The 15,219-nt window shown below is 55.7% G+C and overlaps 1 protein-coding gene across 2 annotated transcripts in view; it reads right to left on the bottom strand.

Annotated features, from left to right (window-relative positions):
* Nucleotides 1-6,200: 6,200 nt before the first annotated feature.
* The window catches only part of SUFU (SUFU negative regulator of hedgehog signaling), a 109,098-nt gene continuing 100,079 nt past the window's right edge, over nt 6,201-15,219 (bottom strand). The window contains exons 11-12 of one of the 2 annotated variants that reach the window (XM_065894249.1): nt 8,775-8,843; nt 6,201-6,290 (exon numbers count right to left, since the gene is read on the bottom strand). In XM_065894249.1, coding sequence (XP_065750321.1) covers nt 6,201-6,290; nt 8,775-8,843 — 159 coding nt within the window. Of the gene's footprint in view, nt 6,291-8,774; nt 8,844-11,562; nt 11,846-15,219 lie in introns of those variants that run through there. The other variant, XM_065894248.1, reaches the window with a different exon arrangement.

The raw sequence follows: 15,219 nt of genomic DNA on the forward strand, positions 1-15,219 counted from the left end.
TCAATAATTATTTGTTGAATCAATGAATGAACCCCATTCTCTCCATTCCTACCACTTCTACCCTAATCTAGGCTTGACTGGTCACCTTGCCTCCAATCTAGTTCTCTTTCAAAATGTTCTCCATCCAGCAGGCAGGGGGATGGTCCTACTGTGAAAGCTGGATGACTTAAGCCATGTACTCTAGGCAATTGGAACTCCACAGTTCCCAAGAAGAGTTTTGGGGCTTTGCCCCTGTTGTTCTGTCTGCCTGGAGAGCTTTTCAAAGTATAGCCCCACCTTCTTTTGCCCAATTCATCCTTAAGCATCAGGTTTTGGCTTAGATGTCATTTCTTTCAGGAAGGTTTATAAATCTCCCCAGACTGGGTTGGGTACCTTCTCTGTGTTCATATCCTAGCATAGCCCTTTAATAAAGTGTTAACCCTAACTGAGCAATTACTATGTGCCAGGCATTTCACGTGTATTATCACATATAATCCTTGCCAAGCCTCTGTGAAGAGAATATCCACTTTTAGAAGAAGAAACTGAGGCACAGATTAGTTAACTGCCTCAAGTCAAACTGATAACAAGTGGTGGAGCTGGGGTAGGGTTGAAAGCAGCTTACTGCCTTCCCCTTTTAGGGCTCTTGCAATTGTTTCCCGGCCCGTCTTCCCCCACTGCACTATGAGCTCCTTAAGGCCAGGCCTGTGAAGAGTCTCCCAGCATATAACCGAGTGCCTGCCACACATCTGTTGAAAGGACAAGTGAACATATTTTCTAGTTCTTACCATTTCCACAGTGTTATCGTAGTGGCTCAATAATGCTCAGGTGGCCTTCCTCTGGCTTGTCAAGGTTAAGACCCAGAAGCTCCATTCTCCCTCCTTTTGGTGCTTTCAGCACTGAGCCGGTGTGTGGGGTGGTAGTGGGTGAAATTGGCAAAACAGAGGAACAGAGTCGGTTCTTTTAGTTCTCTGGCCCCAGGAAGGCCACTGCTCACCTCACAACCCCCTCAAAGTCTCCCTTGCCCCTCAAGTTCCTCAGAAAGCTGTGCTCACACAAACCATGGACACCCACCAGCAGTCTTTTTTGCCCTTTCCCCACCCTGCCCTCAGCTCTCCCGCGGAGACTTCCTGCACTGAGGAGGAGGGGCTGGTTAGTCCCACCATAGCACATGGAAGGGTCCCGAGATGGCCACCCCTCCCAGGCCACATCCTGCCCTGCCCTACGGTCTCGGGACATTCCTCTCCCTTCTGCTGCCCAGCTAGTCCCTCCCCTCACCCCACGCTGGCCTCCCAACCTCAGAGCCTGGCAGGCTGGGTTGAGTCACTCATTTCCAGCATGCATTCTCCTTCTGGTCAGGCCAGTTTGGCAAATCTCTCAGGCTCCCCAGACCCATGGCCTTGGAGCCTGTGGGTCCCCCTCCCTAGGGCCCCTGATCCCCCAAATAGGGCAGAGCAGACTCCTGGAGGAATGTACAGGCTTTCGGAGGAGACATTAAAGATCACATGGACGGCTTCTCCCCTCCTTAAACCTAGGGACAGAGTCTCTGCTCTGGGTCCAGGAGCCCTTTTCTTTCCAGAAACAACCCCAGCCTACTCCTGTCTCCCAGAACCACCTAAGCACAGAATCTCGCTATTCTGTTTTCTTTGGGACAAGAACTTCACCCTGACCCTGGGTCCTTCCAGGCTAGTCAGATGAGGAGGATTAGATAAGCAACCTGCCCCCAGTCTCCAAGGAGAAAGGGGAAGGGGTGTGGCCTGGGCCACCCTAGGGTAGTCAGCCTGGCTCCAGACCCTCCCAGCTCCCTTGCTCTGACTGCCAGAGGGACTGAGGGCCCCAGACAAGACCTGCCCCACTGCTGAGGAGGGGCGGGGCGGGGTGGGGGGGCAGCCATAGTTCAGCAGGAGGTCACAGAGGAAGGAGGAGTGACCTCCCCCTGGGGCAGGTCCCACAGATACAGCTGCATCTCAAAGAGGACGGGGAGGGGAGCTAAGAGACCCTTCACAGGAGCTGACTCCTTCTGCCCCCTACCCTCTTGTGGTGTCCCCAGGACCTCTGCAGAACCCCCTCAGTGCTACAGCTCCATCCTGAGGACCAGAAGAAAAGGGCCCTGCTATTCCCCAGGACAGACAAGCAGGCCTAGTGGGAAGCGAAAGAATGTGTTTGGGCCCAGAGCAGTCCTGCGGCTTCCTGGACCCTGCCTGGGTGTAGACCCACTCCTGCCTGCCTCTAAGGCCCCAGGCTGTTGCCTTCTCCCCCTCTAGCACTAGGCTCTGCTCTGCCACACCAGGCCCTGGAGAGAAAGGAGCTGGGTGATCCAGGGAAGGAAGATCCACCTGCCTCCTCACCCGGACCAGGCTCAGAGGATTTAACAGGAAGGGTAGGCTGGCCTCTGTGTCACCCAGTGGGCCAGTTCTGAGGCTGCCCCTCCATCCTCCCCGCAGGCCCTGGATTAGGAGGTTGAATTTAGGTGCCTGGTGAGGGGAGTGCTGTCTCTTACTCTCGCTGAAAGGGGCGTAAGGACCTTGCATGAGCCTCTCCAGCCCCACAGAATGGCAGCTGGGTCTGTGGTCCTCCTGCAGCCCACACTGGACCTGAGGGGCCATGGGTGTCTGCCTCGTATAGCTGGCAAACAGCATAGGGGAGCCCCTTATTCTTGGAAGCTTCAGCCACAGGGACCTGAGGAAGGCCCGCCTTCCCAAGGGAAAAGGGTTTTTTGGTGAGAGGTGGGCAGGAGAATGAAGCAGAAGAGAGGGTCTTTACCCACACACTCATCTCCCCACACACTCACCTCCTACCCCCCTGACCTTACAGGAATTCAAGACCAGTGAAAGAGAGCCTGTACCTGTGAGGTCATTTCTGCATGACTGAAGAGTCACAGGCCATGTGATCCTGCTTCCCTGGCACCCTCTCCACTCCCAACATCAGTCTTCAGGGCCTTTCCACAACCTGGCTTCTTCTAAGTGGCTGAGTCCAACCCACCCCCTCTGGCAGGGCCCCTGGCTTTCTGCTCCCCTACTCCAGGCAGCCAGAAAGGAGCACAAGACCCAGGCACTTCTGCAAATACATTTAATGCACTTAGATTACACAGAGGAAGAGGGGGCAGGAAGGAAACGACATCTAAGTGAGTCACCCAAAAATTCTTACAAAAGTCCCAGGCTGGCTGCAGCCCCCAGGAACCGAGTCACCATTGACATTAGAAACTAATATAAAATTTTACAAAAGTCTGCTCATTGCAGCATTCAGGTACTTGTACAAAAGGAGGGCTCTTTCTACAGGGCTCCTGACTTACAACAGGGACCCAGGTACCTCACCTGGCACAGGGACCTGGAAGCCAGAGAGGAAAGACAACCAGATAAAAAAATACAGTCAAGGGAATTCTCTCCTGGTCTGCCCCACAGGGGCCGACCTTCAGGTTTTTTCCCTGCTCTCAACTCAATCTCAAAACCCAGTCTCAAGACCCTGTGTTTATTTTTTAAAACGTCCTAGCCCTTTAGACTCTCCCCAAGGCTTCCCAGCCCCTGCCCTGAAGCCTCGCCTTGGGAAGAGAAGGCCAGGAAGAGGCACCAGCTCCTCAGCCAGACCTGAGACCTTGCATGAGCCTCTCCAGCCCCACAGAATGGCAGCGGGGTCTGTGGTCCTCCTGCAGCCCACACTGGACCTGAGAGGCCGTGGGCGTCTGCCTCGTATAGCTGGCAAACAGCATGGGGGAACCCCTTCTTCTCGGAAGCTTCAGCCACGGGGACCTGGAGGGACAGGGTAGGATGGGGCAAGTTTCGAGGAAGCCTATGGAAGAGGCAGATTTAGGGAGGGAGGAATGAGGTCAGGGCTCCCAAAGAGCTACAGGGAGGGAAAGAAGGGGTCCATCTAGTGAGCGTCCATCATATGCCAAGTGCTGTGCTGGGCATGCCCCATGGTCAGCCTCGCTTCATCCCTAGTGAGGGTCCCCTCTCACCAGCCAGAAGCTCAGTGGAGGGCCCCCTCGCTGAGAAACCTCTGGAAGGCACCACCGCCTAAGGGAAAGGAGGTCTGGGCAGAGATGGCGAATGTTCTACCACTCCACCAGAGCCCATGCACTGTAGGGAAAGGAGATGGAGGCTGGTCCCAGCCAAATTTTGGAGGTTCCCCACACTGACAGGGCAGGAAGGGGCCACAGGCTTCACAGGCTCATCGTCTCAGAGCTCCCCTGCTTCCCTTCTGCCTCCCACACTGACAACAAAACTTAGCTCAGAAAATAGCCCCTCCCCCCAAGCCAAACCAGGCAGGTAGAGGCAGGTCCCCGGAAAGAAAGAATCTGTGGAGAGGCAGGTCAGGATGGCAAGCAGGGAGGCAAGCCAATGGCACCTCTTTGGCCATGAAATGTCTGAAGACAAGAGCTTTAAAGGCAGGGATGCTGTGGTGGGTAAAGGCCAGGAAACGTCCTTCTGGAAAAGTCCTCAGAGCAGAAGGCACAGCTGCTGCCAACATCAGGTCCCGAGGGGCTTCCATCTTCGGCGCTTGTGTGTGTGTGGGGGCGTCTCTCCCAAATGCCAGGCTGATCCGCCGTGAAGCGCTGAGTTTGATGGGGTTAACCAGGCAGCCCTGCTGGTGTATGCAGAGAAGGAACCAGACCCGAGTGGCCCCTTGGAAGTCCAACAGCCTGGCCACTACCCTCACAGCCCCTGGAGGCAGCTCTTTGGCTAGACTGCTCATCAGAGGCGTCCTGCACCCCGTGGGCCTCCTTGGCACTCCCGGTGGTGCCTGTGTGTGTGGTGGCTGCAGACAGGGACAGGGCACGGGCCTGTGTGGTCCATGACAGACAAAAGGACTTTGCTTTGGAAAGGCCTGAAGGGTGATCTCAGAATAGCCATCCCTGGAGTTGGGGCTAAGAGGGCACGAAAGGGGCTTTGCTGATTCCAGGTCGAAAGTGGGAGACAACCCAAGAAAGAACCCCAAAACCATGGGCCAGAGATAGGCTGGCTATGAGATGGGAAGACCATGAGATCTGCAATATTGGGATGAGGGACCAAGGACCGCGAGAGGCCAGGATGCAGGAAAGGAGACAGGACAAGGGGTAGAGAATGAAGGATGAGAAATGAATGGATGCAGGGAGGGCGGGAGGGCGGGAGAGTGCAGCGTTTGCAAAACCAAAATGAAAGACATGTTGAGAGGCTGATTTTTCTGTTTTTAATAAGCCAGAGTCCTGCAGCCTGGAGGTTGGGAGGCCCAGGGGATGAAGAAATGGGATGGGAGTGGCAGAGAGCTGGAGACCCAGGCCCTGAGTGGCAGGTGGGGATGGTATGCAAAGCGCTGGGCTTCACCCTCTCTCAGGCACGCCTGGTTGGGAGGAAAACGCCTGGAAGGTGAGGCTGCAGTCACCAAGTCTCGGAGGTCCTGATGATCCTTGAACTTTGTGGGGACCCAGTCCAGCTGGGAACCAGCAGCAGCCCTTCCTGGCCCCAGCTAAACTGGGCTCAAGGCTGCATGGGGGAGTGCCTCGGCTCCACCAGGCCCAGCTGGGAAGAAAACCCTCTCCACGAAGCTGGCTCCTCCAGGGCCCCGGACTGGCAGGCGAACACTGGCACCTTCTCTGGTGGCAGCTCAGGGGGAGATGGCCCCAGGCCCTTGTCTGAGAGAATGAGAAAGTTCATCTGGAAATAAAGTTCTGTTTAAAAACATTATATAGATGGCTTCTGGACATCTTTGAAGAGCAATAAAATACCATCCGGTTTCTACAAAATAAAATAAGGAGGAAGAAAACCAAACACGATCGAAGGAATCGTTGCATGGCCAGAGGAGCTTAACTAACAAAGGCTCCCCAGAGTTGAGCTGGGCAGCGCAGGCGGCCACTCCGCCTCCCTCCTGCTGGGCTGTGTGGCAGAGGGTAGGTGAGAACCAGGCCTGTCTCCACCTAGGAGCACATCAGAGGTCCGGAGGCAAATCTCAAAATGGAACCTGTGGCAGTGGCAGGAGGGGAAGGTTGGCATTTGCCCAACTGTGGCCCACTGGGGCCAGGGCCTGGTCACATGGCTTGGCCGGCTGCCGGGGGAGGCCCCCGAGCTGCAGGTGAGGGGGTGGGCCTGTGGCCTGTGCGTGGCATCCCAGCGGGCTACGGGCGCAGTGGCTGCGTGGTCATCCTCACACTTGTCCTTTTATTTGTGGGAGTCTCGTTTACGCAGTTGTTACACTGGAGTCACCAGGGAGCAGCTGGGCTCTCCCTTGGCCCCTGCAGGGCCCAGCCCAGGCTAGTGCAGCGGACTGTCAAAGACCATGTCAGGGAGGATGGAGACTTTAAGCTTCTTTTCAGGCCAGCTGTACTCTTTGGGAAGTTTGAACTGTGGAGGGGGAACAAGCACAGAGCCAGAGTATACATGGTTAGCAGAACCCACTGCCTTCTTCCCACGCTGCCTAGAGAGAGGCCAGGACCCTCACCGAGGCCCTGTCCCCTGGGTGCTGGGGGCAAGACAGGCCACTGGTTGCCTGGCTTCAGTCACCAATGCTAGACCCAGGTGGGCGGCTGGGGTCAAGCTGCTGGAGTTCGCTGACCCCTCCTTTCCCCTTGCCCTGCCAATAATTAACTGGGGTTGGAGGAGGCTTGTTTTCTAACACTTTCTTGACTGTGCTGACCTCCCTCCAGCTCACTTCCTTGGTTCTGCCTCAAGCATGTAAGGAATCTGCTCCCTGAGGCCCAGGGGCTAGAGGATGGGGGGCAGGGGAGGGTGCACATGCTACAGGGAAGTGGCTTGAGGTCTGGAACTCTGCGGGCCTGTCCCTGCCATGGCTTCTTTCTGAGGCTGGTGGGGAAGAACGCTGGAACTGGCCCTCTGTAGCCTTTGCCAAAGGGTCCCCAGAGAAGGAGGTCCTGGCTCGGCCTCGGTGGGTGCCGAGAAGCAGGGCTAGTGTGGCTTAAGGTGATTTCTTGGGCCTGGTGCATTCTCGAGTGGAGTAAACCCCCATCCTGCTCCCCCTTGTTCATTCTCACCTGCTTCCCAGGGTTACCAGCCTGAGAGAGGTGCCAGCAGTGGCCAAGGAGAGCCCAAGGTCTTCCTACCCGACTCCCTGGAATCACTGATTTGCCTACAGTTGTGTTTTTCGAGCTTCTGGTGGGGGTAAGGGAAGAGGCTGACCTATCTTATTCCTTCTGTATGCTAGGACCCTGCATGGGTCCTATGGTGCTCATAGATGCTCCCCGATTTAGGAGCAGGGTCTGCCTTTTATGACTCCCGCTGCCCCGGGGCCAGGCAAGAAGACAGGCCAGGCTGGGAAGGAGGGAAGAGCAGGGCCTTCAGCCTGCCTGGAGCTGGTGCTGGCAGTGGGTGGGCCTGACACTTCCTGGCTGGCTCCCTCTCCCTCCCTCTGATGGGGGACTGTCCAAGCCAGGACCAAAGTGGAGAGTAGGGCAGGGTGTGGGGACAGCCTCTGGACAGGAAAGAAAAAAAAAGTCATTTTTAGTGACCTACTTTCCTAAGCTCCTCCTGGCTCCTGTCCCTCCTGCCTGGACTACCCCCCTTCCACCCCCTCAGCACCCGAGCTGAAAGCAGCAGTCTGGCATGGTGCCATCCCTGTGTGACATGGCCTCTCCGGAAGCACTTCTGGGCAGCTGGCTCTGGTCTGACTGAATGGGAGCCAGGCTTCAGGGACCGGTGACTTGCGGGGGTTGACTGGCCGGCACAGACTGGGTACTTGGTGACTTCTGAACGTATAAATGAGTTAATTTACCAAGCCACATCCCAGGGGAGAGAGAAGACACTATCCCTTTGGGGGGTGACCTAAGGCTCTGAGGACTTCCTGTTCACCTGGAGACCTGGACGGGCCAGTCCTGGCCTGTGCACTGTCCTCCACCCCGTGGACGTCTGTCGGAGGCTCCGTGTCCTGGCTGACTCGGCCCTGGAAGCCCCGGCAACTGGAAGCTCCAGCCCTGGCTGAAAGCTGGCTCCTGCCTGGCTTCGCTCTAGCTTGGAAGCCTGGCCCCTGGGAGGTGAAGGCGCTGTCCCCCAAACACACTTCCTGGCACAAAGGACGAAGGAAGGGTCTCTGCCCCGGGGCAGGGGAGGCCCAGAAGAGCAGGAGGACAGCCAGCTTTGCTAATGTTCCATTAACCTATCGGGCAGGGCACTGAGGCCAGGAAGGCTCAACCCTGGGGTGCTGCTTGGTAGGAGGCCGGGGGAGGGGAAGGGACTTTCCAGGATGAGGTAAATCCCCACAAATGAGGATGCTGGGAACAAGGAAGAAAAACAAAGGGGATTATGGGCTCCATTCCTATAGCCCAGCAGAACAGCCAGGCAAATCACAGGCCCCCACCTGGCCCACCAGCTCGGCTAGGGCTGGAAGAGGTGGACCAGAGGGGAGAGCTCATGGCCAGAGAAGGGAGGAAGAAGAGTGGCTCCTGGGTGGCCTGAGGCAAGAGCAGGAGTCCCTCGCTGCCCACCAGAACTCTCCCGTGGAATGTTCTCTGGCAGCAGGCGTGGGCTTTCTGTTCAGAACCTGCCAGGGAACAGCAGGGGCTGAGGAGAACTCTGTGCTCCTCAATGAGGAGCCTGAAGGCCCTGGCTGCCTCTTCAATGAGGTTCTCAGGAGTTGGCAATTCAGACAATTTGCTGGGTGTCCTTACAAGGGCTGGCGGTGGGGTAGGGGGTGGTTCAGGGAAGAGAAGTAAGGCCATTTAACATCTCCTTTCCAGCCTATCTCCACACATCAGAGACACACACACACACACGCACGCACACACGCACACACACACACGTGCACGCACACACACACACACACACACACGCTCCTGGAGACTGGACCCTGCCGTCAGAGAGAATCAAACAGCTTACTTCCTCTGGAGAAGTCAAATCTTCCAAGTCCTCCAACATTTTCTCTACAAACTCTTCAGTCAACAGAATCTGGGAAGAAGGCACAAGACAGGCTTTTATTATTTTTTTAAAATATATGGTCTTTTTGCTAACTGCCAAGCTATGGACCTTTCTTCAGGCCATTAAGGAGCTATGAGGCCACTGCAATGTGTTCTAGGGACACAGGGAAGGGCCTGAGGCCTATCCCCGACTGTTGCCCACATGCCCACCACCACCTGCCTACCACATCAGAGGGACTGGAGCAGAGGAGGAAGGACATCAGAGGACAATGGGAAGCAGGGGGGGACATCTGGAGAGATGGTGGCGCTGCTCCCAGAAGGGACACGAGAACGGGTGGGGAGGAACCCCTGTTTTGGCAGTTCGGGCTTCCTGCGTGCTGCAGTATGGTAGTGGGGAGACAGAAGAGCCGAGGGGCAGAGAAGAGAGATTCCAACACTGTCCCTGCCCAACCAGGTTCACTTGGTAGGACAGAAGAGATCTGCCTGGATTTGGAATACAAGCCTCGTCTGGAATCTGGAAATGCCCCGGAAGGTACATCCAAGAACATCTGAGCTGCAGAATTTGGAGATTGTACACCAACCTCTCTCATTTTACAGAAGGGAAAGGGACTCCTTAACTCCCACTTCCATCCGTGGCCTCCACCTCCTCCCAGACTGGAAGCTCCCAAACCCCTGCCCTGCTGGCCCCATTCAGCCACTGAGTTCTTCAAGCTTTCCTTTAAGAAACCTCTTCTCCAGGGCATCTCCCAGCTATCCCACTTTGCTGTTCTAGTCTGGTGTCTTGTGGCTTCACGCTTTGACGTAGAGGACAGCCTGGTCCCACTATGCGGCAGGCACAACCACAACCCTCACCCCCTAAAGCAGTTTTCACAGTTAGCAGCAATGTTCAAGGGTACCCAAGGCTTCCTCAGCCTGGTGGGCCGTCTTCTCGACTGGCTCCTCTGCCCAGCCTGACCCCTTCCGCTACCCCTCTACCCCCGTGCTGGTCAACGGGGCCCCCTGACCTCTGCAGCAGACCCTTCTGTCCCCCCGGGCTGTGGCTCTCCCCACCTCGTTCTGCCTTCTCCAGCAGCCTGTGAACGCCCGGGGTGGGGGTGGGTGGGATGGAGGGAGAGAACAATGAGTTGAAGACCAAGGTGAGGGGCTCCTCTGAGGAAAAGTCCCCTATGACAAGGAGGAGGATCCAGGACTTGAGAAAATACCCATCAGGTTTCCCCTGGGAGTTGTCCACTCTGATGAGAACCTAAGTTTCAACATCTGGAATAGAGTCAGCTTGTGAGATCAAGTGAAATGGCAGAGAAAGGAAGGCGAGCAAGCAGGATCACTGGGCGCCTCACAGGACGGAGGGCTCTGAAGGAAGGAAGTTGATGGGCTGGAGGTGTGAGCAAGGAATGAGAAAACTACCCCAAGTGAGCAGGTAAAACACCACCACATCAGGCACCGTGCTAACCGCTCATATATCTTATCGCCTTCCAGATGAGGAAACTGAGACACAGATGGGTTATGTGATTTGCCCAATGTCACGTGGCTTGTGAGCAGCTGAGACAAGATCAGGTCCCGGTCTTGCCTGGACTCTAACGTTAGCGCCCAGAGCACAGCTTCCAAATCCTAAGGTCTTACCCTCATTTATTGATCCTTCCACTCGTCTGCCCATCCATCTATTTGATTCCATAAGCATTCCCTGGGTGCCTCTGCTAGGCCTGGCCCTGGGTGGAGCCTCAGGAACACAAGCATGAAGGCAGTCCATTCCCCACCTGGACAAGCACCTTCCCGCGCTTGACAGGGAGCCAAAGGTCATCTCCTTCTCAGGCTGAAAGCCCACAGTCAAGGACAAAACAGCTCCAACCACTGGCCCACAACTCCTCACCAAGGTTTCTGTTTGAGGAGCTCAGGCTTCAAGTGGAGACAGAGACAAGGTTTAGACAGGCAAAGCCAGTCCAGGGAAATGCCCACCTGAGGTGCCCCCTCCCACCTTCCTCCTGGTTCCCCAAGGCAGGACTGGCTGGCTCCTCTCACAGACTACCGAGACCCCTTCCCAATCCCACCCTGACCCTTGCTCCTCCTGCTTTTATCCCAGGGCTCCCCTCCCCACTGGCCCCCAAAGCCCAGAGTCTCTCTACCAGTTATCACCAGTCTGCTTGAGTAGTACAAAAGTCACATTCACATTTTTGGCATTTCCGGGGCCTGCTGCCATCTCTGCAAATGCTAGCACAAACACAAGCATACCTAAAACCCAATTATATTACAGTGGCTCCAGTCCGGACCAGGCTGAACTGATTTCTAACCCACAAATACTTCGGAGGGAAGACATTTCTGCCAGAGAGGTAAATAGGCCTGGCACTGTAGCTAGTGCTGGGGGTGAGATGGGATTGTGGGAGGGTTCACAGGGACGGTGACCACGCAGAGAGACTCCAAACAGCTGTAGAAATAGTAAAGGTAAACCCACCAACACTGAGTTCAGTCCTAAGCCAGTTCCTCTGACAAAGGTCTGGAACTGGTGGTGGAGAGAGGGTATGTTATGGTGGCCTTTGGTACGATCTGTGTGTGGACTCATTTTATACTCAGCTGGGGGAGGCGATGGTAAGACCGAAAAAGGGGACAAACCCTAGTCACTCCTCAATTTCCACTTTTGGTGATTTGTTGGTTCCTGCTGGAAACTTCGCATTTTAAAAGAATTAAACTGGGAAAATTATACATGAGATCTGCACGATATTAAGGGTGACATTCCCTGCAAAGAAACACGACAGACTGTCATAGCTCCAGGCACCTAATTTAATTTCCTTTGGGAGTTAAACCTTAGAAGCTTGGATTGAACAAACAGGCCCTGTTCTTTGTATATTTCAGACCTGGAGCTGAGAATGTTAACAGATCTTATCAACAGGACACTGGAGATAGACAGCTATGATGGAGCAGCTCCTGGGCGCTCTCACGAGGAACAGACTCGCCGTTGTGATGCAACTGTGGGAAAAGCCTGTGCAATTCTGGGGCTTCGGGCTCTTGAAGCTCCCTGGGTCCCCATGGAGCTGCCTGGCTCTGCCACAAATAATAACAGGAAGGGTTATGATAATGACAGTGAGTGGTAATAATACCGCCAACAGCAGAAGCGGCGCCTCCCCTGTGTGCCAGGCACTGGGCCAAGTGCTTGACCAGTATCATCTCACTGAATCCTTAGGGCAGTCCTGCAAGGGAGGTAACCAGCATTCCCATTGTGCAGATGAGCGGGTGTAGAGAGGAGACAAGACTGGACTTTAGAAGAACAGTGATCTGACCTCATGGTGGTAGAAGATGCTCTTTTCCTGTCTGGGGAAAGTACCCCAATTCAAGAAGGCTTGTATGCTCAGAGCTGACTCCTCTCTCTCCTCTGATGGGGGAGGTGGAGGTGACTTTGGCTTCAACCAATGGCCTGGAAAACCAACGACACATCTCCCGGCCACCTGCTCAGCTCAAGAGGGCTGGAACCCTGGGCGTCACAGACATGCAGCTGCTCAAAAACCAGGATGGCCAACTAGAAAGGAAGGCAAACCATGCCCCAATACAGTTTCCAAGTGGGGGCAGCAGGTCAAATTTCCAGGTCAGCTTGGTAAATGTGTACATAAGACGACAGTTACATTAGTCCTGAAAATAGCAGTAGAAATAATAATAATAATGAAAATAGCACTCATCGATGGTAGTACTCACCAGGAGCTGGGCATAAATGCTTATGTCTGTGCACAGGCAACCCTTGGAGGGAGAAGACTCTCTAGTGAGATGGGAGAGCCCCCCAAGCAATCTGAGCAGCAAACTCCCCTAGAAGGATTCTGAAAACCCAGAGATACCAGGCCTCATCCAGACCTTCTGAATCCAGACCTTCTGAATCCAGACCTTCTGAAGCTGAACAGCTCAGGCAAGGCCAAGGCATTTGCATTTTTAAAAGGCAACCCCTCCCTCCAGGAGATCATGGTGGCGGGAGTGCTGGGGAAATACACTCACAGGGGAAGTGGGTTTGGGCACCGGTTTAACCAATACAGATGAGTTAGTGGCTGCAGCTCTACTACCAGCTCTAACTGGTGGAGCTGGGAGGGGAGCAGTGGCTCCCTGCCCCCCACTCCCAACCTCCACCTTTGATGAGGCTTGGAACACAGGCCAGCAGCTTACCCCAAGGTGCTCACACCCAGTGCCTTAGGACAGCCTGGCTGGTTGGTGAAGACGGAGGATTGTCAACAACCTCCCAATTCCCCAGGCCCCAGCAAGTTCCAGAAGGAACCTGAAAAGTGATCTTTCATCAATGCCTGCCCTGGGCAGGCCTGGCTATGGGACAGGCAGGGGCCCAGCTGCTGTAGATCTGATTCAAATGTCTGCGGTCAATGATATTTCTGAGTCTGCAAACGGTACTGACAATGCCCACTCCTTCCCCTTAGTATGACAATCCACACTTTGTCTGGGGCGTTGTTTGCTCTTCGTGTTGACACGTTGTTCTTGACTCCCAACAAGTTTGGCTTTCTTTTTCCTTCCCTTTCCTTCTCTCAGGGAAAGAGATGTGCTGTTTACAGGGCAGAGCCTGCCGTGGAGCTGCTCTGGCACTCACGATGGCAGCGGGGGACACAAGACCAGGAAACAGGCCAGTCTGCATCCCCCCCGACCCTCACCGGCCAGACAGAAGTGAGAAAACAGCCCAGAGGACCCCCGTCCCCCAGGCTCGGGGGCAGAGGTGTGTGTGGCAGTGGTGGCACAGGGAGGCCACCTTCATTTCCTGTCCTTGCTGGGTGGTGAGGAGTTGCCTGAGGCGGCCAGGAGCAGGCTCACACTCCCCCTGCTCTGGCTGGCTGCCGCTGAGGGTAGAGCGGGCCGTCACAGTCCTCACCCGAAAGGGAGGCTGCTGTACCTTCCTAGGCACAGTGCTGGCATTTCAACCCTAATGGCTGTACCCTGGACACTGAGGTCCCCATGGCAGCCCAAGCAAAGGTCTCCAGGGGGACCAGGTCGTGGCCAGGTTCACCAGTGGAAGGAGAAACAGCAGAGGCACGGAAGAGGAGCTGCCCAGGGCCTGGGCCAGGGATCGCCAAGTGTCTTCCACACAACATCCAAATGGGTGCATGGGGACAGGAGAAGGCAGCGGCTTGTCCAGAGGACAGTGGTGAGTCAGCCGCTGGGCTAGGAGAAGAGCCCAGCAGTGACTCCCCAAACCTGGCCTGGAGAAGCGAAGCCCACTTGAACAGCTGCTGGGTGTCTTCTCCCAAGCCCTGGGCCTCCCATCAGGGCTGGTAGGGAATGGCTGGGAACGGGGGGCCACCTGGGTGAGCTGTCAGACACCACGCAGCTGAGAAAGCACTGCAGGGCTTAAAAAAATATTCTCATATTTGGTGATGTGACCCCTGTGTGACCTCTGGGGCCGACTTCTCCCCCTTCAGATCAACCTTGGCTGGGGACGGATGAACGACTCAGCTCTGGGCCAGGCTCCCACTCAGAGGCTAACAGCCCGGTGTTGACAGACTCAAGGGAGAGAGGCTTGTTAAAGCCACTGGGATGAGGAATGCTGGGGGAAGGAGTGCAGGAGAGGACGCTGGCAGGCATCCCCCTGGTCTGAAGACCCTCCTGTACAACCCTGGAGTTGGTGGACAGCCTTTACCATCTCAGAAAAGATAAAAACAGCAAATGGTAGGGCAAACGGAGGAGTCCAGTGTCAACCTATGGAAACTGAAGAGCCTAAGGAATTGGAGGATTCCTGCCTCTCCAGCTCCTCCAGGAAGCAGGGAGTGTCCACTGTGCTTACTCTGGGGTTGCAGACAGCCCTGCCTTTCTGGGCCGGGGCCTTGACGTTCCTGGGGCTGGAGAGATGGGGCAAGGAGGAGCCTGGAGGGCAGGTGCAGGCCCAGGAGCAGGTGGGTGTGGAGGCCTGTCTGGGGCCACTCTACAAGCTCCGGAAAGGGCCCAGATTCCCTCACTTTCTGCCTTTTTCTCTCAGGCCCTCCTTTGTCTCTCTTCTCCCATGTGGGGTGTCTCTGCCATGCCACTTCCCCAAGAGATAACAGGCCTGGGCTGGAGGCCAGAACAAGGTGCCAAGGCTGGGAGTGAGGGCTTCCAAGGCTGTTGAAGGCTGATGCAAGAAAGTCATCCCAGCCCCTCCCAACTCCTCTGGGACCAACAGGGAGTGTTCAAGCAGCGGCCAAGAGAACAGAAGTCTGGGTCTCTTCAGTCCTGGGGCTGCTGCATCCAGTTCCTTCCTGATGCTCTGCCCCCAGCAGGCCTGGGTACACAGGGGTCAGGGAGACACCCTGGATCCCGGAAGCATGAGTGAGAGATTCCTGTAGGAGGTGAGGGCAGGCCTCTCTGTTGGGGTCTCCCTCCAGAGGAGCCTGGGGTCCCTCTTGGCCCAGTGGAGTGGGCCCTCACTGGTGACTATGAGCGTGACCCCAGGCCTCCAGGAGGTC

The sequence above is a fragment of the Phocoena phocoena genome, chromosome 16 (genome assembly GCF_963924675.1).
Source record: "Phocoena phocoena chromosome 16, mPhoPho1.1, whole genome shotgun sequence".
Lineage (NCBI taxonomy): Eukaryota > Metazoa > Chordata > Mammalia > Artiodactyla > Phocoenidae > Phocoena > Phocoena phocoena.